This window comes from Procambarus clarkii, chromosome 43, assembly GCF_040958095.1.
Source record: "Procambarus clarkii isolate CNS0578487 chromosome 43, FALCON_Pclarkii_2.0, whole genome shotgun sequence".
Lineage (NCBI taxonomy): Eukaryota > Metazoa > Arthropoda > Malacostraca > Decapoda > Cambaridae > Procambarus > Procambarus clarkii.
The window spans coordinates 20,750,137-20,774,647 of NC_091192.1; the positions used below are offsets into that span (position 1 = coordinate 20,750,137).

The 24,511-nt window shown below is 44.5% G+C and overlaps 1 protein-coding gene across 2 annotated transcripts in view; it reads left to right on the forward strand.

Moving 5' to 3' along the window:
* The window catches only part of LOC123755800 (solute carrier organic anion transporter family member 74D), a 176,865-nt gene that overhangs the window by 75,039 nt on the left and 77,315 nt on the right, over positions 1–24,511 (forward strand). For both annotated transcript variants that reach the window (XM_069300083.1, XM_069300082.1), the window contains one exon: positions 21,453–22,664. In XM_069300083.1, coding sequence (XP_069156184.1) covers positions 21,461–22,664 — 1,204 coding nt within the window. In that variant the 5' untranslated portion in view covers positions 21,453–21,460. The remainder of the gene's footprint in view (positions 1–21,452; positions 22,665–24,511) is intronic.

Below are 24,511 nucleotides of genomic sequence, written 5' to 3' on the forward strand. Positions count from 1 at the left end.
TAAGGTCTATCAGCCTCTGGAGGGTTATTAAGGACACCACAATAGCTTATACTGATCAACCAGCAAGTATACTGAGTCAGCACTCAGTGTATATACACCTTGAAGCAGGGAATATATGTATACTGCGTCTTGGGGGCTTATATGTGACTGATACATACCTGGTTGATCAGTCCAGCAACCCGGAGGCCTGGTCGACGACCGGGCCGCGGGGACACTAAGCCCCGGAAGCACCTCAAGGTAACCTCAAGGTAACCTCAAGGTAAGATGCTGACCGCCAACAACGGTACTCGTGTGTGAGACAATCTCTCTCCTTATCTCTCCTCTCTCCTCTGTGATTCCTGTCTCCCAGCGGCCGCTCCCTGGCTCTCTGGACACAGCTGCGGGGGGAACAAATTAAATTATTTTATCCGCTGACCCTGAAGTGTTGAGTAGCCAACTCTACCTTTGTTTGGGTGTGTTGTGGTAGTCAAGAACCTTCGATATGTAACCCCCGAGGTGTACGACAGGCGGCCTCTGTTACGCGGCAAGTATACCTGGAGTATACCTGGGGCCATACCTGGAGCCATACCTGGAGCCATACCTGGAGCCATACCTGGAGCCATACCTGGAGCATACCTGGAACCATACCTAGAGCCATACCTGGAGCCATACCTGGAGCCATACCTGGAGCCATACCTGGAGCCATACCTGGAGCCATACCTGGAGCCATACCTGGAGCCATACCTGGAGCCATACCTGGAGAAGGTTCTGGGAGTTCTTCTACTCCTCGAGCCCGGCCCGAGGCCAGGCTCGACTTGTGAGAGTTTGGTCCACCAGGCTGTTGCTTGGAGCGGCCCGCAGGCCCACATACCCACCACAGCCCGGTTGGTCCGGCACTTTTTGTAAGAACCTGTCGAAGTGCCTCTTGAATACGTCCACCTTTGTTCCGGCAATATTTCTAATGCTTACTGGGCGGATGTTGAACAGCTGAGGACCTCTGATGTTCAGACAGTGCCTGTGGCACCTCTACTCCACACTAGTTCTATTCTGCATTTCCATCCGTACCTTTCGCTCCAGTATGTTGTTATTCTACTGTGCAAACTTGGGACTTGGCTCTCCAGTATCTTCCATGTATATATTATTTTATACCTTTCTCGTCTCCTTTCTAAAAAGTACATTTTGAGAGCTTTGAGACGGTCCCAGTAATTTAGATGTTTTATCTTATCTATGCATGCCGTATATGTTCTTTGTATTCCCTCTAATTCAGAGATCTCTGCCGCTCTAAAAGGGGTAGTGAGTACTGAGCAATACTCAAGACGGGACAGCACCAGTGATTTAAATAGTATTAGCATTTCTGTAAGGTCTCTGGATTTTAACGTTCTCATAATCCATCCTATCATTTTCCTGGCCGCCGCTATATTTGCTCAGTTATATTCACTGAATGTCAGGTCGTCAGACATCATAATTCCCAAATCTTTTACATGTTGCTTTCCTTCTATGACTGTGTCTGACTGTATCCTGTACCCTGTGTTTCGTTCAACTTCTCCGTGTCCACCATACCTCAGTACCTCGAACTTATCACCGTTAAACATCGTGTTATTTTCAGTTGTCCAATCGAAGACTTTATTTACATCTGCCCTGTAGTTTCTCAGTATCTCCTACAGTGTTAATTTTCAGCAACGAAGGAATTTTGATTGTTGATTGTTGCCGCCGAAGGCGGCTAGTTTATTGTGCACCCCATACTCATCCTGTGAGCGGTAGCGCAAAAGCATTACAGAGGGCACAAAAGGTCTTTATCAGACCTCATCTTAGATTATTACATAAACAATTTCTTCTATCCTTCACACCTTAGAGTAACAATGTCAGCTAGTTACAGAGAAAGTGCTATTACAAGAGCTACATATTTACAGTAAGTCATCATACATTAATGGTAGGTCTTGTCGCTAATACATAATAGTTTGGCCAATGGGGATATTACAGAGTCATAGGGGAGCTTCTGTTTATTATTAGTCCTCACAATACACTACTTGTTTCTGAATCTCATATGTCGTTCATCTACGAAGGAAGTGCGACAGGATCCGGGAGGAGGAGGAGGAGGACACAAAGACAGCCACCTGTGATGACTGTGGAGTCTCTCAAGAGTTTTACCACCTAACCTAACCTGTTTTTGTTGGGCATTTTTAAGTGATTCGGACGACCTCTGTCTTTATCAACTCACACCCCCCCCCCCTCCCCCCCTCCTTCGGAACCTCCTCCCCCCCCCATCATCCATTTCCTCCCCACCCTCCATTTGTCCAACGTTGCCTTTCACCTGATGCCCCTGTTTACCCAGCAGTAACTAGGAGCCTCGTAGATTGATTGCTTCTGTTGGCTTCTGATTGTTGATTGTTCTGATTCTCAATCGGGGTATCACGGAACACCGAGTCTGCGGAACACCAGGGTCTGCGGAACACCAGGTCTGCGGAACACCAGGTCTGTGGAACACCAGGGTCTGTGGAACACCTGGTCTGTGGAACACCAGGTCTGTGGAACACCAGGGTCTGTGGAACACCAGGTCTGTGGAACACCAGGGTCTGTGGAACACCAGGTCTGTGGAACACCAGGTCTGTGGAACACCAGGATCTGCGGAACACCAGGGTCTGTGGAACACCAGGGTCTGTGGAACACCAGGTCCGTGGGACACCAGGGTCTGTGGAACACCAGGGTCTGTGGAACACAAGGTCTGTGGAACACCTGGTCTGTGGAACACCAGGGTCTGTGGAACACCAGGGTCTGTGGAACACCGAGTCTGTCTAACTCCCAGATACCTATTTACTGCTAGTTAAACAGACGCATTAGGGTGAAAGAAACTGTTTTGTTTCCCATTTCTTTCCGCCTCCGCCGGAAATTGAACCCGGGCCATTTGGATTACGACCCCAGAGCGCTGTCCACTCAGCCGCGAGGCCCCTTGAACGGCAGCCACGAGGTCGACCCTGGGGGAATGGGCCTGTGTGTAGAGGGGGTTCCGCCCCCCAATCACACCCGCCCTGTGGCCAGCCCTTTGGGGGCGGGCTCCACCGTCACCCACGGGATAGCCAGTATAGGACGCGACGGGGCGGCAGCCCTTAGGGTGGAGGCGGTGGGTGTGCATGCGTGTGTGTGTGTGTGAGTGCGTGCGTGTACAAAGTACACAGTAGCCCCACCTCAACACGGGGGAAAGATTGCGTGGGCAATATAATCCTTAACTGTTAACACTCTTGACAGGAGTCAGTAGTCGTCTGCTCCTGTACCCCGCCTCTTGAAACAAAAACAAAAAACTGAATAAACAAAGCAGGTATTCTCATAATGGCTCCACTTAGCAATCATTAAACCACCAGCCGTTATTTCAGTCAAACAGGTAATTAACTGCCGCCTAATTAAGTCCTGGCACACACACACACACACACACACACACACACACACACACACACACACACACACACACACACACACACACACACACACACACACACACACACACTATGACACTATGCAGGCGATGAGTCACAATAACGTGGCTGAAGTATGTTGACCAGACCACACACTAGAAGGTGAAGGGACGACGACGTTTCGGTCCGTCCTGGACCATTCTCAAGTCGATTGAGAATGGTCCAGGACGGACCGAAACGTCGTCGTCCTTTCACCTTCTAGTGTGTGTGGTCTGGTCATCACGCACACACTATTTTCTTAGTGAAAAGTGTAGTTAATTATTTGCCGTGTGTGTGTGTGTGTTGTCATGGTGAAAATGACAAACAAATGATTTTGTTTTAAACTAAAATATCAGTTGCAATCTTAAACAAGAGCCTAGAAGTGTTCTCCTTGAGGTGTTGTGGTTTGTGATAGTACTCGTACTCTAGCCACAACACCAATAAGGTGGGTGGGTGAGGGAGAAGGCGTAGCCTAGGTGCATGGGCCTATACCAAGCTCATCGACCAGACGAAATGTTTAAATTGGTGTATAGTAGCCTCGTGTGGGCGCGTCCACGCCAGCAACGCATCGATGATCTCTCTCGATTTGTTTCTGAAAATTTTGTTTTCAATATATTTCAAAAAGAAAATTGCAAGAACGACGTCTAGGAGAGGGATTATTTTTATGTTCTTAGGAATGTTTTTGTATTATGTTGCAGCCATGTTGAATATGGTCGGCATCAATCATTAGCCTGTGATTGATGTCGCTGGCAGGTGGAGCTTCTTCAGACATCAAGAACATGTAAAAAATGTTCTTTATGAACATTTTTATCTAGGACATATAAAAATGTTCATAAAGAACATTTTTATATGTCCTAGATTTTTTTTTTTACAAAACTACGAGACAGAATTTTGCAATATGAGATTTGTAATATCAATTATCGTACGTGATACATTCAATATATATTTTGGGGAAAAATATTTGATATTTGGAGGAAAATAATAATGACATTCAATTAGAGAAAGAGACTTGCAATGGAGTTGGTCAATGTTTCTGTCTGTCTGTCTGTCTATCTGTCTGTCTGTCTGTCTGTCTATAAAATACATTGCAAATGTATCAGTGTATACAATTTACTATTGATATATTTAAGTGATCCACTTACTGTAGTTGGTTAGTGATCAACACTGTGGTGTGTGTGTGTGGTGGATAGTGTGGGTGGTGGTGGTGGTGGTGGACAGATAAGAGCGGTCGGTTAAACCACAAACATCTCTTCTGGCACCACATCCTTGCCATTGCAATGTGTCCTTCAACCTCTCCCCCCCCCCTCTCTCTCTCTCTCTCTCTCTCTCTCTCTCTCTCTCTCTCTCTCTCTCTCTCTCTCTCTCTCTCTCTCTCTCTCTCTCTCTCTCTCTCTCTCTCTCTCTCTCACACACACACACACTCACACACACACACACTCACACACACACACACACACACACACACACACACACACACACACACACACACACACACACACACACACACACACACACTCACCACAGGGGTGGTCTTCTAAGGACCCGTGAGCATTTAACTGCCACTGTCTCAGACGTGATCCCAGCCGACACTGTTGGCAAGGTGTGGGGGCGGACACTCTGCCTCTCTCTTTACTCTTTCCTCATAAACAAAGACCAAATGTTCATTATCTCTCACCTTCAGCACACCTCTACCAGGTGAGTACGACGGGCTCACCATAGCCCGTCACATATATATTTTTGTCCCTTGTAGCTGAATGTAAAGCAACGACAACAAGCTCGTTGATCCAATCACCAGCCCACTGTGTGTATGATCAACCCCGTTCTTGCACTTGCTTATAGTCAATATTGGCTTATGCAATAAGTGCATATGTGACATACTAATTGATTGTGAATATTTTAGTTTACCTTGAAAACGTCCTCTGTTCGAATCGCTCTTCTATAAATGCTTCACACATTTATATGTACATATAACATGTACATATATATAATTACCATCAGAATCAAAATATCTAATTAAAACTCATCTCTTGATAGAGGTGATCAACCACACCCAAACTACACTTGTACCCCACCGAGGGAGGAGCCCACCTTCAAAATAGTAATAGAAATTCTTCCGATGAAAAAGGCTGCTTATGATCCAACAATCCTTAGGCGCACCAAAGAAAAGCAAATGAGCAGCATGGCAGTAGCAGGAGCCACCCACATCTTCACAGACGGATCGGTGGACACAGAATATGAGAGTGCTGGCGCTGCTCTTTGCACGGCCAGCGTACAGACATACTGGAGACTGGGAGGACCAGTATCATCAACCCAAACTGAGCTGTTTGCCATACATCAGGCCACAAAAGACTCAAAATGCAATCATACACACAGACTCAAAAGCTGCACTTCAAATATTAGGACAAAAACAGTGGAAAGATAACGTGGAAATAATTACCACCATTTTGTATCTTGGAGCAGTCGCTAAAGGCAAAGGACTCAACATAACCATAAACTGGATCCCATCCCATTTTGGAATCCCATTAAATGAGAAAGCCGATGAAACTGCTAAATTGGGCAACTCGTCATCCAGTGATACATAAAACAATCCATCCAAGCCTAGCGTACATAAAAAAACAGCATTACCAACAAACTCTCACACCTCAACAGGCCATCTACACCAGAGAGTAGCTGAAGGTTCGCCCTCTGCAACATGGTATATTCAGGCCACAAAGTTAGGAAGGTTAAACATCCCAAATGGAATTCACAGGTAAATAGCAGTTCGGTTATATAGACTACGTCTAGGTTACAGATACAACTGGGAGATTGGTGAACCCAGAGAGTGGGTTCACCAATCTCCCATCCCATCCCATTGGGTTCACCAATCTCCCATCCCATCCCATTGGGTTCACCAATCTCCCATCCCATCCCATTGGGTTCACCAATCTCCCATCCCATCCCATTGGGTTCACCAATCTCCCATCCCATCCCATTGGGTTCACCAATCTCCCATCCCATCCCATTGGGTTCACCAATCTCCCATCCCATCCCATTGGGTTCACCAATCTCCCATCCCATCCCATTGGGTTCACCAATCTCCCATCCAATAAAGTGAATGACGGGAATGCATCTTCTGCTAAATAATCACAGACAAGCTACTACTTCACTATCTCCTGGAATGTGAAGCAACTAACGACTTTAGAAGAGCTTTAAGAGTCCCTGAATCTTGCAGTAACCACCCTGAAGCCATCAACACACCCATTCTTCTGGTCAAAAAAGGTGTCCAGCAGCGAGAGACCCTCATAAATACTGTCAAGCATTATCCTCCCCCGCGATAGTAGCCACATAGTAAGCAAGAACTGACGATTTAAATGCACTTAGCGCACAGCATATCCTCTGTGACGGTAAAGTGTTGGAGTGTTGATGTTCGGCGGTTTCAATGGCAGGGGGCAATGCCTCGTCACATTTACAGAAAAAAAAAAAACGCTTGCCCGTTTGTCTGTGGTAAGGTAATGGGAAGACACACAAAACACAAAGTATAAACAATGAAATTTTAATTACTCTAGAAAACAAGATATGAACAAAGACAATCCCTTGGCTTACGTAAAATTCAAAACAAGTCAACAAACAAAACAACATGAATAATTAATGGCTGTAAAATTTACTCTAAAATAAAATAAAGTGCAATACAATAGTGATATTAATCAGGTGCTGAGAATACTGGCTTAAGCTGCCACCTCCCTTAGTACACGACAGCCAGAGCTTTGTCTACTAGAGAGAGATGTCAACTCCAAAGAGCACAGAGATATTCTGAGGAGTACGGCGTGTGCTGGCCCAGACGTCGACTCAGATAGTGGCGTGAGTGCAGGTGCGGCGACACACCAGCCAATCAGGAGCAGGCAGGCGGAGAATGGGTAGTTTGCTCGTTGACGGCGGGCGGGAGCTGGTGTGTCTGGTGGTGCAAGGTACGCTTTGCTTCCTGGGCAAAACGTTTGGCGATACTGGTGGACGTATCTTCAATATAGTATCTTGTACCTGAATGACGTGAATTATGTAGGGAAGAGCAGGCTCAATCTCTCTTGAAAGAGATTATCGTCACACCTCTCACGACCAAAGATCACATTCACTCCAAACATCTACCACTTACGGGTTACTCATGCCCGTGCCATCTCTTGTGGTGGCTTAGTCTGCATCCTATAGTGAGGATACTGCTCATATTCACTGCCACACAGGACAATGAGGATGCTGCTCATATTCACTGCCACACAGGACAATGAGGATACTGCTCATATTCACTGCCACACAGGACAATGAGGATGCTGCTCATATTCACTGCCACACAGGACAATGAGGATGCTGCTCATATTCACTGCCACACAGGACAGTGAGAATTATAACACAAAAAGTCTACATTGTAGACTTGAACACTCATTATATACTCCACGAGCTCACCCACTACCACATCAGATATTATACACAGATATATCAGATATACAAATATCAGTGGTGGACACTGGTGGATATACAATACAGTGGTGGATATACAATATATCAGATATACTCAGATATCAGATATACAATTTTAGAATAAATTTAGGATAAATTTAGGATTACTTTAGAATAAATTTAGGATAAATTTAGGATTACTTTAGAATAAATTTAGGATAAATTTAGGATTACTTTAGAATATATTTAGGATAAATTTAGATTAAATTTAGGATAAATGGCTGGAATGTTTTCCAATATCCCAAATTCACTGAAATAGTTATATAGATGATGAAACAAATAGTAATCAATTTTTCCAGTTACCTCCCCCAATAAAAAAAAGAAAATACGTTTGCAGAACGTAACTTTTACAATATTTGCGTTATAAGAACGTAATAGCGTTACAAAAAAAAAAAAAAAACACTAAGAGTTACGTCTGTTGGGGTTCAAAAGCGTGACATGTGTGACGTCACGTCTGTCACTAACGTTTGTTATACGGGAAAATTGGCGTAGGAAGGTCAAGGGTCGTTCAACCATGTCCTTAGAGGCGTTCAACAACAGCCAGGTACGGTGACCCTGTCTCGGCCTGACCTTGTGGGGTTACAGTCATTGTGTGCCAAGAATTTTTGTCAAGACTTACACCACAAAAACTGTTGAAAGGTGTGTGTGTGTGTGTGTGTGTGTGTGTGTGTGTGTGTGTGTGTGTGTGTGTGTGCGTGTGTGTGTGTGTGTGTGTGTGTGTGTGTGCGTGTGTGTGTGTGTGTGTGTGTGTGTGTGTGTGTGTGTGTGTGTGTGTGTGTGTGTGTGTGTGTGTGTGTGTGTGTGTGTGTGTGTGTGTGTGTGTGTGTGTGTGTGTGTGTGTGTGTGTGTACTCACCTAGTTGTGCTTGTGGGGGTTGAGCTCTGGCTCTTTGGTCCCGCCTCTCAACTGTCAATCAACTGGTGTACAGGTTCCTGAGCCTATTGGGCTCTATCATATCTACATTTGAAACTGTGTATGGAGTCAGCCTCCACCACATCACTTCCTAATGCATTCCATTTGTCAACCACTCTGACACTAAAAAAATTCTTTCTAATGTATGTGTGTGTGTGTGTGTGTGTGTGTGTGTGTGTGTGTGTGTGTGTGTGTGTGTGTGTGTGTGTGTGTGTGTGTGTGTGTGTACCTAGCTATAAGTAAGAATGTTTGTCTTTTTGTCTATTTTTTTTTCTTTTTTTTTTGTGTGTCCAATGTTGGAGGTCAGACGCCTGAAGTTAGCCTCATCCAAATTTGCAGGGGGAATGGTCTTGAGTACGGGACTGACACAGGCCGGTTGGGGTACGCCTAAATTAAATGCTTTTCAGAAATATTGGCATTTATAAAGAGCTCCTCCAGGCCATTCTCATAGTCTTTCAAAAGAGTCAAGTGTGAAGCATGACATGTGATTAACGAAGAGTTTTTACTGTGAAAACAAAACAAAAAAAACGAAAAATGAAGGGAAGCGAAAGGAGAAGAAAAGGATTGAGATTCCTACATTCGTTTCAGTGCTGCTTGAGACGAGGACGAAGATATATATATATATATATATATATATATATATATATATATATATATATATATATATATATATACTAATGAAGCTGTATCAGAAAAAAGACTTACTGTGTCTTTTAAATGCCTCGAGGAATATACTCCATCATCAGTCTTAAAAAAATTACCCACATAGGTTTGCTAAGAATTAATCGCTAGAAAGTTCAAAGTTTTTATAAAGAAAATCACTATCATTTAAGACTCGTTTTAAGACAATAAACACCAGATAAAAGATATACAAAAGTAAAAAGTAAAAAAGAATATACGAAAGAGAAAATGAAACATAAAAGTCTTAACAGAAGTCGAAGAAATTTGTGTGTGAAGAATTGAGTCGAGGACTCGTGGGAGTTCTTCAACTCTTGGACTCATTTTGGCGATGTGAAGATGATCACATCTTTAAACGTCACATCTTTCCAAGATGATCACATCTTTAAACGTCTTTATTGCCATGATTTTTAGTTAATTTTTCTTGATTAATCGAGTTGTTGTGACAGCGGGAGGAGCCGGTCGGCCGAGCGGACAGCACGCTGTACTTGTGATCCTGTGGTCCCGGGTTCGATCCCGGGCGCCGGCGAGAAACAATGGGCAGAGTTTCTTTCACCCTATGCCCCTGTTACCTAGCAGTAAAATAGGTACCTGGGTGTTAGTCAGCTGTCACGGGCTGCTTCCTGGGGGTGGAGGCCTGGTCGAGGACCGGGCCGCGGGGACACTAAAGCCCCGAAATCATCTCAAGATAACAGCGAGAGATGGTTCCTTCTCCCGTGAGTGTGGAGCGCATATAAATAACTGAGGCTCCACTCTTCAGACAGAATTGGTTGCCATAATCCTTGCACTCGAGCGCGAATATGAATCCAAAGTTGACACGCTAATTGTAAGTGACTCCTTGTCATCCTTGACTGCCCTCAGCTCCCCAAGGCATAACTGTGACGTGCTTGTCTCTGAAGCTAGGCACAGATATAGTGATGGAGTTTGAGTTTGTCTCCTGTGGATTCCTTCCCATGTTGGTCTCCGAATGCATGACAGAACTGATGAGTTGACCAAGACTTTTGCTCGTAAAGAGGGAATTGATTACCATCTTGGATCGCCTTTGAGCAGCCTGAGGGGCAGTAACAATCCGGGAACATCAACTAAATTTCGGAGACTTGAGGCAAAGTGAAACTCACACCAGTTGCTCCATCTATCATCATTCTATTATGCAGGAAGAACCGCACGTCTATGGGTCATCCAATAATGTTAGCAGACTTCTAGATGTTACCACTGCTAGGCTTAGGCTCGGCTACAAGTACCTCTGGCAGTTTGTAACATCTGCTGATGTAGATTTTGACTAAATGTAAACTCTGTCAGCAGAACTATTCGCATACTTTGCGTTATTATATAATGAAAAGGGAACAAATCGCGGAATTCAGAGAAAACACCATCAATGGTGTCCAAGACTTCACCATTGATGGTGAAGTACTTGGATAAATGTGTAAGTACTTCATTCATAATGATGTGCTGCCCGAAATCTTAGCGAAGTATCCAAAATTTGCTGACTGTAGGTGCAGCCTGCACATGACTGTAAAGCTGCCGCCCAGTTGGGTGGGTGTGGAGCACATGACTGTAAAGCTGCCGTCCAGTTGGGTGGGTGTGGAGCACATGACTGTAAAGCTGCCGCCCAGTTGGGTGGGTGTGGAGCACATGACTGTAAAGCTGCCGCCCAGTTGGGTGGGTGTGGAGCACATGACTGTAAAGCTGCCGCCCAGTTGGGTGGGTGTGGAGCACATGACTATAAAGCTGCCGCCCAGTTGGGTGGGTGTGGAGCACATGACTGTAAAGCTGCCGCCCAGTTGGGTGGGTGTGAAGCACATGACTGTAAAGCTGCCGCCCAGTTGGGTGGGTGTGGAGCAAGACTAGTAACTGTGTGACTCACCATAGATGTAAAGTGCCTTGTATAGTGACTGTTGTGAGCCTCTTGTTGAATCACTTGTGATACAAAAAGATTATTGATATGTATATGTATTTGTGTACATGTGTATATATAAGGCAAATCGAACCTTGCATAGTAGGCCGAGAACTGGGTTCTGGCTACTAGGTACAACACACACACACACACACACACACACACACACACACACACACACACACACACACACACACACACACACACACACACACACACACACACACACACATATATATATATATATATATATATATATATATATATATATATATATATATATATATGTAGATTTTGACTAAATGTAAACTCTGTCAGTTTATATATATATATATATATATATATATATATATATATATATATATATATATATATATATATATATATATATACATATATATATTTATATGGACATGTGTATGTAACATTTACATATACCTTCCTCCTATAAAGTGATTGGGCACCATTCCTGTCCCCCACGTCCCATCCCAAGTCCTTATCCTCCAACCTGTCCTCTTAAAAATAACGTCGCTTTTGGCCGTTTGTCCGTATTGCCGAAAGTGGACGTAATTTGAAAATAAAATAAATTTGGGATTTTTTTTTCAACAACAGTAAGTTAAGGGTCCTCTGGTAGGTTAGGTGGACAAGAAATTCTCATAAAGTTTCAAATTTTTATAAAAAATGTTAATTGAAAGTTTCCTCTCCTAACCTTTCCGAGCAGGCCAGACGACTCAAACAAAAAACGGGACAGTCCGTCACTTTTGTGAGTCGATTTTATTTTTAAGAGTACGGTTGTATCCTGACCCCTTCCCAGTGCTATATAGTCATAAGGGCTTGGCGCTTTCCCCCCTGATAGTTCCCTTCCTCCCTCCCTCCCCCTATAGGACACCGTATAGAACTGAAGGAAGGGAAGGCAGGATAGAAGGAAGGAGGCAAGAAAAAAGAAAAAAGAGTTGAGAATAATGTAATTTTGATATTAATTATCATCCTTGTGCCAGTCTTCAGATGGTCGTCTGGGAGCCCCTCCGACGATACCTCGCGTGCGATACAATCATATAAATATATATAATTATCGTTGACGATGCTGACGTTTAGTGTGTGTGATGGTCAGGCTTTTGTGTGAGGGGTGTCTCGGCCGAGTGCGTGAGTGCGGGCGCGCGCCAAACACCAGTGCGAGCGCAGATATCAAACTCATTGTATTAGGTATTTTCATGGGAAAGCGGGAGCTAAGAGCTAGTACTCGACCCTGCAGGCACAGCAAGGTGAGCACACACACACGCGATATGTTAATCTGTGTGTGTGTGCTCTCCTAGTTGTACTCACCTAGTTGCGCTTGCGGGGGTAGAGCTCTGGCTCTTTGGTCCCGCCTCTCAATTGGTGTACAGGCTCCTCAGCCTATTGGGCTCTATCATATCTACATTTGAAACTGTGTATGCAGGCTGCCTCTACCACACACACTACCTGCCTGTATTTACATCTGTGTGTGTGTGTGTGTGTGTGTGTGTGTGTGTGTGTGTGTGTGTGTGTGTGTGTGTGTGTGTGTGTGTGTGCGTGCGTGTGTAATTACCTAAGTGTAGTTGCAGGGTGAGAGCTAGTCTCGTGGTGTCCCGTCTTCCCAGCACTCTTTGTCGTATAACTTTTTGAAACTACTGACGGTCTTGGCCTCCCGCACCTTCTCACTTAACTTGTAAGATACATCTCATTTACTTCCTTGCCTAGCAACAAGTTTGTCCAATTAACCTCATTAAAGAAGTGTCAAGGTTCCCCCAATAGTGTCCTCTCTTGAAATCGAGTTTATCAAGTGTTTCAATGTCCCCATTCTCTTCTAGATTATATCGCAAAGCATATTTAATGTCCAAAAGGACATGATCACTATATCCCAAGAGAGGAAGGTATTGGATGTCAAATATATCTTTTTCTTTCCTGGTGAATACTAGATCCAGTACTGACGGAAAGGAACTATCAGGGAAAAAGCTCCAAGCCATTACGACTATATAGCACTGGGAAGGGGGGTCAGGATAAGGATTTGGGATGGGACGGAGGGAAGGAATGGTGCCCAACCACTTGGACGGTCGGGGGTTGAACGCCGACCTGCATAAAATGAGACCGTCGCTCTATCGTCCAGCCCAAGTGGTTGATACATGAATGTCTCCAGAAAGAGGTTTACAAATCTGCCTGTCCAAATGTCCTCCGTTCCTGCTTCGTAGGTTTCCCAGTCTATTGCTGTCAAGTTGAAGTCCCCCAGTACCAACGATCGTGACTTATCTGCTTGTACTACCATCTCTCTCATGGCCATTATGAGGCCCTCTCGTATGTCATCCAGTTCCTCCCTTGTGTTGCTGGCTGGTGGTTCTCTAGGCATTGACGATTATCAGTTTACCATACCTTGAGGTACTTCCGGGGCTTAGCGTCCCCGCGGTCCGGTCGTCGACCAGGCCTCCATCTGACCATCGTGATTCCAGATGAGTATATTTGTATTTGCTTTTTGTATCTGCAGAATCGAGCAGTTTGCTCTTCGAACCCGCCTTTCTAACCAGTTTATTTTTCCTCAGTTATGTCTATTACATATATTTCTCTTACACGCTCATCCCCTTGAAATAGCCCGTAGCAGCTGTCTAACTCCCAGGTACCTATTTACTGCTAGGTGAACAGGAGCATTCAGGGTGAAAGAAAATCTACCCATTTTGACCAGACCACACACTAGAGAGTGAAGGGACGACGACGTTTCGGTCCGTCCTGGACCATTCTCAAGTCGATTGTGATGATTGAAGATTGTTGATTGATAAAGATTAAGCCACCCAAGAGGTGGCTTAACCACCTCTACCCATTTGTTTCCGACTCTGCCGGAGATCGAAGCCGGGCCCTTAGGACTACGACCCAAGAGTGCTGTCCACTCAGCCGCGAGGCCTGTGTGTGCGCGCGTGTACTCACCTAGTTGTGTTTGCGGGAGTTGAGCTCTGGCTCTTTGGTCCCGCCTCTCAACCGTCAACTGATGTACAGATTGGGTGTGTGTGTGTGTGTGTGTGTGTGTAATTACCTAAGTGTAATTACCTAAGTGTAGTTACAGGATGAGAGCTACGCTCGTGGTGTCCCGTCTTCCCAGGACTCTTTGTCATATAACGCTTTGAAACTACTGACGGTCTTGGCCTCCACCACCTTCTCACTTAACTTGTTCCAACCGTCTACCACTCTATTTGCGAAGGTGAATTTTCTTATATTTCTTCGGCATCTGTGTGTGTGTGTGTGTGTGTGTGTGTGTGTGTGTGTGTGTGTGTGTGTGTGTGTGTGTGTGTGTGTGTGTGTGTGTGTGTGTGTGTGTGTGTTTCTCTCATACAGTTAATTAATACCTTGGTTAGTGAATTAATCTCTAAAGTCAACCATGACATTTGCTCAGTTTATGTACTGAATAGTTCTCCGTTTGAAACTTTTGTAGCCAAAGGCTTTTGTGATGAAAATTTTTTGTCACCAAAAACTTCTATGACCAAAGAATTTTGACACCACACATATTTCACCAAAAACTTTTTTTTTTGACGTTTGCCAAAAAAAAATTATGTCACCAAAAACTTTTGTCAACAAACACCTTTCTAAGAGGCAGAGAAGTAAATATATAAAGTTATAAATATACAATTACATAGAAATAGTGTTCAACATATTGTTCATGTACGTGTTCATGCAATAACAAGTGAACTTTTGTGCGGGGACACAAACTAACCGAACATGTTTTTTTGTTATGAAAATAAAATCCGAACGGACTAATTTGTTGTGTGATCAGTTCTGAAACATTAATTTTCAAAATTTTTTTTTTGCTTTGGATTATTTCGTAAATATATTATTGTGTTCATGTTCGTCATATTTATATATTTTTTTTACATAGACGAGTGATGATAATTTTATGCATGAGTTTAATGTTGAATATATATACTGATTATTTCTCTCATACTCTTTCTTTAGATCTCAATTATCCGTACTCACTGATAGGCCTATTCTTACTTATCTATCTCAACACCCCCCCCCCCTCCCTTCCTATCCTTCTCCTGATCTAGCCACGTTGCATCACCCCCCCCCCCTTGTCTTGTGACCACTGGGGGGACGGTGGAGGGGGAGGGGGAGGATAGTCTTAGCCTATCCATCAACACATTACACAACACAACAGCAAGAACCTGTTTCAGGTGTTGGAGGTTAGGTCAATTAGACCATATTGGCTGTGTTGTGACGGTGCGCGTCCCTGAGAACTGAACAACAGGTGAACAAATCCACAGGGGCCGTGACGAGGGCTCGAACCTGCGTCCGAGAGAATCCCAGACGCGCCTGAAACGATGTGTTCATTTGATGCATCACGCAATTGTGATTTCTGTGTGTGAGGAACACATGTCTACACACAGCCAGACAGTCGCCAGAGCTATACTCACCAACAACACTGCAATAATCGACATATACAACAATGGAAGATTAGACATCAACAACAACATCTCAACCAGTCTTAGCCAACTATCAAAATGTTATCTTAAGTTCTTGAGGTTATCTTGAGATGATTTCGGGGCTTAGTGTCCCCGCGGTCCGGTCCTCGACCAAGCCTCCACCCCTAGGAAGCAGCCCGTAGCAGCTGTCTAATTCCCAGGTACCTATTTACTGCTAGGTAACAGGGGCATCAGGGTGAATGAAATATTTTGCCCATTTGTCTCCGCCTCCACCGGGGATCGAACCCGGAACCTCAGGACTACGAATCCGAAGCGCTGTCCGCCCAGCTGTCAGGCGCCCTTTGTTGTTGTTGTTGTTTTAGAGTTAGCTACTCAGAGCGAAGTGTCCATGTAGCACGGGCTATGGTGATCCCGTAATTGAGTTCGGTTATTCGCGATAACCTTGTTAATGTGATATTTAGGTCAAAGGTTTAAATGGAAGTGGGGTTTCCTCCCTTTCGCTTCAGTCTTTTGTTTTAATGCTCTCATGGTGGTGGGTGTAGATGCACAGTGAGCCCCATTCTTTAACAGCTTTTCTAACCATTGTAGTGGCTGTGGAATGTGCATGTAATGCAGCTGCTGTCGTTGGATTAATGTTGAGTTTGATGTGCATGGCTTCAGTAGCTTCACATTCCAGTAAGTTGTGCAATAGTGGCGCCTCTGCTTCAGTTCCACAGATATGACACACTTTAACTATTGGGTTTATTACCTCCCAGCAGCACTTGTAACCAAGTCTGAGTCTGTGTATGGCTACTGCAATGTCTCTAGATACCTTTTTGTCAGGCTTGAAAGAGTAGTTCCCAGTGGCTTGTTCGTACCATATCACAGTGGATCTTCCTTCCGCTACTTTGGCTCTGTGGCGACTTTTTATAGTTGGGAGTATTTTCTTCTTGATTTGCTCCTTAATCTGTGAAAAACTTGGAGGCATTTGAACCTGTACAACAGAAAGAACAGCGGCAGTTTTTGCTAGTGAGTCTGCCTTTTCATTACCATCTATGCCAATGTGACTTGGTATCCAATTTAGGGTGATTGACAGCCCGAGATTGTGTGCTTCTTTTCCTATATGTTGGATTTCAGTGAGGAGTATTTTGTTATCTCTGTGTTGACTGGATAACAATGCCTGGAGGGAGGATTTAAAGTCTGTATGAATGATAACATCTTATAAATTGTTCTCAATTATATAGTTTATGGCCTCCTTCAGGGCATATAATTCTGTCTGCAATGTTGAGCAGTCACTATTCATGCTCTAGTAAGCTTCATGGTTGTTAGTGTAAACTGCTGCCCCAGCAGAACCTCTTTCTTGATCAACTGATCCGTCTGTGAAGATATGAGTCGTTGTGGGTCTTGAGATGGTTTCCATTTGTTGTTCTATGACTGCTTTGAGCCTCTGCGAGTCACATGCTGATTTTTAACTTTTAATCCTTCAATGATTATCTTTAGACTCGATTCTTCCCTTGAAGGAGGCTGCCGAAAGTGTTGATATGGTCTATCTTCCCCTTTGTTTTTAATGGTCCATTTCAAGTCCACTTTCTCTAGAATCTTGACCAGATAATCCATCCATGTGCTTGTTCTATATTGAAGGTTTCTGTGAAGCAATCTGTGTATGCTATCTTTGATTGACAGTCTGGCGGTGGTTCCAACAAGTTTTGTTGTTATGGTGGCTATCCTTTGTTTGATCCTGTTTTCTAATGCTGGTAAGTTGGTTTCCATTCTAAGGTTCTCTCTACGCGTCCATATAGGTGCTCCCAGCATTGTTCTGAGAGCATCATTTTGAGACACTGCCAGTTTCTGCCATTGGTTATCACTGAGGGATGTAAGAGCAGGAGCAGCATAGTCAATGAGTGACCTAACTGCTTGAACGTAGTACATTTTGAGTACTGGTAGAGATGCACCCTCTCTAAGACTGGTCAGAGAGCGCAAAGCTGAGTTTCTGGCTTTACAACATTGTCGAAAATATTCAATTTCTTGAGTGAATTTCAACTGGTTGTCTATTATGACTCCAAAGCATTGACAAAAGAGGTGACCTACGAGGTATTGTTTATTGTTATTAATTGCCTCGTAGTGCTTAGGAGCTCATCAACTGTTTAATATATATGTAAACAAAGCCGCAATCATTGTGGGAAAGATGTAGAGGTTTCGTAATACTATGCCTAAATGTTTGATGAATCCGTCGGGGGTGCTGTGTGAGGGGGCTGAAGGGGGGGGGGGGGGGTCACTTTACATCTAATCATATATTAATTAATTATTGGTAAGGCGTGACGACGGCCTAGTTAACTATGCTTCTATTATCTTAGTTAACCATGCTTCTATTATCTTAGTTAACTATGCTTCTATTATCTTAGTTAACTATGTTTCTATTATCTTAGTTAACTATGCTTCTATTATCTTAGTTAACTATGCTTCTATTATCTTAGTTAACTATGCTTCTATTATCTTAGTTAACTATGCTTCTATTATCTTAGTTAACTATGCTTCTATTATTTTAGTTAACTATGCTTCTATTATCTTAGTTAACTATGTTTCTATTATCTTAGTTAACTATGCTTCTATTATCTTAGTTAACTATGCTTCTATTATCTTAGTTAACTATGCTTCTATTATCTTAGTTAACTATGCTTCTATTATCTTAGTTAACTATGCTTCTATTATGCTAGTAAACTATGATTCTATTAGTTAAGAAGTTTACTAGTTTAGAAGTCTATAAACTATACCTCGGGTGAAAGGCGTAAAGAGGGGAATTGATTACCATCTTGGACTGCCTTTGAGCAGCCTGAGGGCAGTAATATTCCGGGAACTTCAACAAAATCTCGTAGACATGATGTAAAGTGAAATTCACACCAGTTGCTCCATCTATCATCATTCTATTATGCAGGAAGAACCGCACGTCTATGGGTCATCCAATAATGTTAGCAGACTTCTAGATGTTACCACTGCTAGGCTTAGGCTCGGCTACAAGTACCTCTGGCAGTTTGTAACATCTGCTGATGTAGATTTTGACTAAATGTAAACTCTGTCAGCAGAACTATTCGCATACTTTGCGTTATTATATAATGAAAAGGGAACAAATCGCGGAATTCAGAGATAACACCATCAATGGTGTCCAAGACTTCACCATTGATGGTGAAGTACTTGGATAAATGTGTAAGTACTTCATTCATAATGATGTGCTGCCAGGAATCTTAGCGAAGTATCCAAAATTTGCTTACTGTAGGTAATGCATGCACATGACTGTAAAGCTGCCGCCCAGTTGGGTGGGTGTGGGGCACATGACTGTAAAGCTGCCGGCCAGTTGGGTGGGTGTGGAGCACATGACTGTAAAGCTGCCGCCCAGTTGGGTGGGTGTGGGGCACATGACTGTAAAGCTGCCGCCCAGTTGGGTGGGTGTGGAGCACATGACTGTAAAGCTGCCGGCCAGTTGGGTGGGTGTGGAGCACATGACTGTAAAGCTGCCGCCCAGTTGGGTGGGTGTGGAGGACATGACTGTAAAGCTGCCGGCCAGTTGGGTGGGTGTGGAGCACATGACTGTAAAGCTGCCGCCCAGTTGGGTGGGTGTGGGGCACATGACTGTAAAGCTGCCGCCCAGTTGGGTGGGTGTGGAGCACATGACTGTAAAGCTGCCGCCCAGTTGGGTGGGTGTGGAGCACATGACTGTAAAGCTGCCGCCCAGTTGGGTGGGTGTGGGGCACATGACTGTAAAGCTGCCGCCCAGTTGGGTGGGTGTGGAGCACATGACTGTAAAGCTGCCGCCCAGTTGGGTGGGTGTGCAGCAAGACTAGTAACTGTGTGACTCACCATAGATGTAAAGTGCCTTGTATAGTGACTGTTGTGAGCCTCTTGTTGAATCACTTGTGATACAAAAGATTATTAATGTGTGTATTTGTGTGGGTGATTAAATATGTATGTGTATGTATATATGTATACGTATGTATATGTACATGTATGCATGAGTATGTGTACATGTATATATGACATTAATAATTTTATAACTAGCGTCAAAAGATTGTTATTTGCTCAACTAAACGAACTAGAGGGTTCAGTTCCTGAACCCATTATGTGCCTCTGTAACCCTTTACACCACCGCCCACAGGATGGGTATGGGGTGCATAATAAAAAAAGAAATTGAAGAAATTGAAATGGGTGAAAGAAGGCTGTGACGACCTCTGTCAGGAACCCGTAGGTGCGGGACCGGGCCGTCCACCTCCCGGGGCTCGTGCGGCCCAACAGGCTCTGCTGCAGGAGGCTGGGGTCGTTCCTGCCCTTGCTGGGGTGGTTCTTCTCCGGCCCCGACCACGGCGGTCTCCGGGGTTGGAGTCCCTGGGCCTTCTTTTACCAACTTCGAGGTCAACCCCGGAGCTGGAGACCCCTGGAGGGCAGTTCGATGTTACCTTCAACCTCGTTCTGACAGTTCCTGCGACGGTGCTGGAACCATTCGTATTGGCGTTGGCCTTTCCACTGGAGACTTTCGGCGCCGTGGAGAGGGTGAGGAGCTGCTGCATGGGTAACAGCTTCTCTCCCCCTCCCCCTCCTCCTGTATCTACCTACCCTGGCTTTGCGCCCTGGAGAGGCCAATCCAGACCGACAACCAGAGCAAAGCTGAATAGTCTCTTGAGAGTGATAAATCTTTTCTACTACTACTATCAGACGTATATTTGGAGTTTGTAAGGTAGCATACAGTGCCATACTTGGCTCCCTCTGGTGCCACGTTCCTTACTAGCTTAATAGTTATTTTTTTTAGCAATTGCTGTATTGTACGTGAAGGTTGGGGTGTATTGTTCATTGTTACGATAGTTTGTTTTGATTGTACGGTATATTATATATATATATATATATATATATATATATATATATATATATATATATATATATATATATATATATATATATATATATATATATATATATATATATATATATATATATATATATATATATATATATATATATATGTCGTACCTAGTAGCCAGAACGCACTTCTCAGCCTACTATGCAAGGCCTGATTTGCCTAATAAGCCAAGTTTTCGTGAATTAATATATTTTCTCTAATTTTTTTCTTATGAAATGATAAAGCTACCCATTTCATTATGTATGAGGTTAATTTTTTTATTGGAGTTAAAATTAACGTAGATATATGACCGAACCTAACCAACCCTACCTAACCTAACCTAACCTATCTTTATAGGTTAGGTTAGGTTAGGTAGCCGAAAAAGTTAGGTTAGGTTAGGTTAGGTTGCCGAAAAAGTTAGGTTAGGTTAGGTTAGGTAGGTTAGGTAGTCGAAAAACAATTAATTCATGAAAACTTGGCTTATTAGGCAAATCGGGCCTTGCATAGTAGGCTGAGAAGTGCGTTCTGGCTACTAGGTACGACATATATATATATATATATATATATATATATATATATATATATATATATATATATATATATATATATATATATATATATATATGTGTATGTATGTAGTATTGATTATATGATATATTTATAGTGATTGTATGCCTTATTGTACTGATCATTTAGTGTAGAGCATTGATTGTATGGGACATTTTGAGCATGATTGTACGGAATATTGTGACTAAGTGTTGTTGTTGTTATTGTTGCAGGAGGCGCCATGGTCGGGTGGAGGGAGTGGTGGGCGCCGGGCGCCGCCAGCCACCACCAGCGTCTGGACGACGTGACCGCCCACGCCTCCGCCCACCACCCACCCGTCTGCCCACTCTCCACGCCGCCCCTCCACGCCCCTAGTCACGCCCATAACCACGCCCTCGTCGCACATCCTCACCCGGCGCCCTCTGGCGGTGAAAGCAGCGGGTTGCGGAGACCCGCAGCAGGGCAGGTCGGCTCTCCTGCGGAGGGCAGCGGTAAAGGCAGCATCTGGTGTGTGGAAGGTGACCCAGGCAGCAGCAGCAGCGGGGCACGACAGCACCCGTCTCGGGCACCTGTGCGTAACGGGTCGTCCCGAGCGTCGTACGACCACGGCGGGTGGGCGCCGGCGCACGACACGGAGTCCCTCACGACCAACGGAGAGGTCGTACGCGGGAAAGTGAACGGCAGCGCGGGGAAAATGGCCGCCGTGGAGGAGCCCGTGACGCAGGAGGGGGAGGGGGAAGAGGAGGAGGAGGAGGAAGAGGGGGAAGAGGGGGAATATGTGTGTGGGTTAGGACGATGGTGTTCCCCAAAGTGGGTTCAACGACTAGCCACCAAACAGGTGTTCCTTGTCGTGTTCTCGCTAACGACTGTACTACAGGGGATGTTCTATACGTACTTTGTGAGCGTGCTAACGACCGTCGAGAAACTGTTTCAGCTAAAGAGCAAAACTACCGGGATTATTATGAGCGCCACGGAAATGGGCCAGATAGGTGGCGCTCTCCTATTGGCCTATTACGGCGGCCAGGGCCACAGACCCAAGTGGATAGGCTGGGGGATGATCCTGTTCGCCTTCTGCGCCTTCCTCTGCGCACTCCCGCACTTTCTCTTCGGCCCGGAGCTCCTGAGGAAGCATCTGGAAACGACGCCCTCGGAGGACAGTCCACTGACGAGTGCCAACATATGTAGGCACCCGGGGGCCAGTATGGTGGCCCCGCCGGCGGTCCTCAATGGCACCATGGCCACTCTCCCCCAGGGCCTGCTGGAGGCCCCGCACGACCACCTCGATGTCCAGTACTGCGACTCTCCCGACGGGGAGATCCAGGTGGTGCTTTTTATCTTCTTCCTCTCGCTGCTGGGCATCGGCATCGGGCAGACGGCGGCGTACAACCTGGGCATCCCTTACATCGACGACAACATCGCCAACCGCGAGACGCCCATCTACTTCGGTGAGTTGTGCTTCGCTGTGGTTACCAGCGTCCGCTGCTCTCTACTTACACTCTCTTTTATTTCACTCTCTTTAGATCTGTCCAACCACTTGGGCTGGACGGTAGAGCAACAGTCTCGCTTCATGCAAGTCGGTGTTCAATCCCCGACCGTCCATAAGTGGTTGGGTACCATTCCTCTTCCCCGTCACATCCCAAATCCTTATCCTGATCCCTTTCCAGTGCTATATAGTCGTATTGGCTTGGCGCTTTCCCCCTGATAGTTCCTCTTCCTCCTCTCTTTTATTTCATGTTTAAACATATAAGAACAATTATATTGCTACTGCATATTTCAGGATTGGTCTGACGTGTGTGGTATATATAAGGCTCTGCACCACTCCTTGTTCAGACTCCTAAAGGAAGGTATTATGTGAAGCAACCATGCATATGCAGCTGATTATATTCCTTTGATGTAGGCTTCTGCAGATATGTTCGGTGTGATATCAAAGTCCAAGTCTTTGTCCGATTCCAGGAAGGTTTTTTTTCCCCCTTTAGTCATGGTAAAGTGTCCGGCCTCTTGTTACAAGCTCCAGTCTTTATGACTTTGCGCTACTTGAGTTAAACTCAAGTAGCCAATTGCTGGACCATTCTTATATTTTGTCCAAGTCATCCTGAAGTTTGTTTGCATTCTTTCATCATGTTTTTTTCCTGTTTATAATTTGCGCGTCACAATTAAATATTAAGAAAGTGGAGCTTATTTCTTATGGTAAGCTGTTTACAAATATTAGGAATTGGATTGGCCCCTAGTATTGAGCCCTGTGGTACTCCGTGAGACACTAATTACATGCCGCCACTCTACCGTCTTTTCTCTGTGTTCCCTGTTGTGGAGGCGCTCTATTTACTCCAGCACTTTCCTTGTCACTCCTCCTGCCTGCTTCTCCATGTTGGGCACTAGTCTCCCGTGAGGTACTGTGTCAAAGGCTTTCTGGCAGTCCAAAAATATATAATGTGCCTATCCTTCTCTGTATTATCTCCTCTGTCGCCCGGTCACAGAACTCTGTCAATATGCAGGCGAGGAGTTACAATAACGTGGCTGAAGTATGTTGACCAGACCACACACTAGAAGGTGAAGGGACGACGACGTTTCGGTCCCTCCTGGACCATTCTCAAGTCGATTGTGGTCCAGGACGGACCGAAACGTCGTCGTCCCTTCACCTTCTAGTGTGTGGTCTGGTCAACAACTCTGTCAACTTCTTTGTGAATGATTTGCTGTTTCTGAAACCATGCTGGTGGTTGTGGTGTGGTATAAAGTCCCTATTCTCCAGCTGTTCTACTAACCTCTTACGATCTTTTCCATCACCTTGCATGATACGTTAGCGCTGACTTGTGGTTTTATGTCTCATGTATGTTTCTAGTTGTTACATTTTGCCCTGTATTGGCTGCCTTCCAAGTCTCTCTGACAGCTTTCCTTTGTCCAAGGACTTATTATGTATCGTAGTGAGTGGCCAGCACAGGACTTGCACTCCTTCTCTATATAGCATATCCATGGCAAGTTTTTTTCCTGGTCCCATCGTCTTAACTGTGTCCAGATCCAGCAAAATCGTCTTTCATCTCTGTGGTTTTGGTGAGGATGATATGACGTGTTGAAGTGACTGTCAGTTTTGGTCTTTACCACCTAAATTCTCACTTAACTTGTCCCAACCGTCTACCACTCTGCAAAAAGGGTATTTTTCTATTTTTTCTATAAGTTTGAACTTATGTCCCCCTTTGTTGAAATTGCAGTTTTCAAAAGTTCTTCTTGAACTTTGTTTTCTTTCTGTCAATTTTGTCGATACCTGTTACTATTTTGTATATAGTGATCATGTCACCTC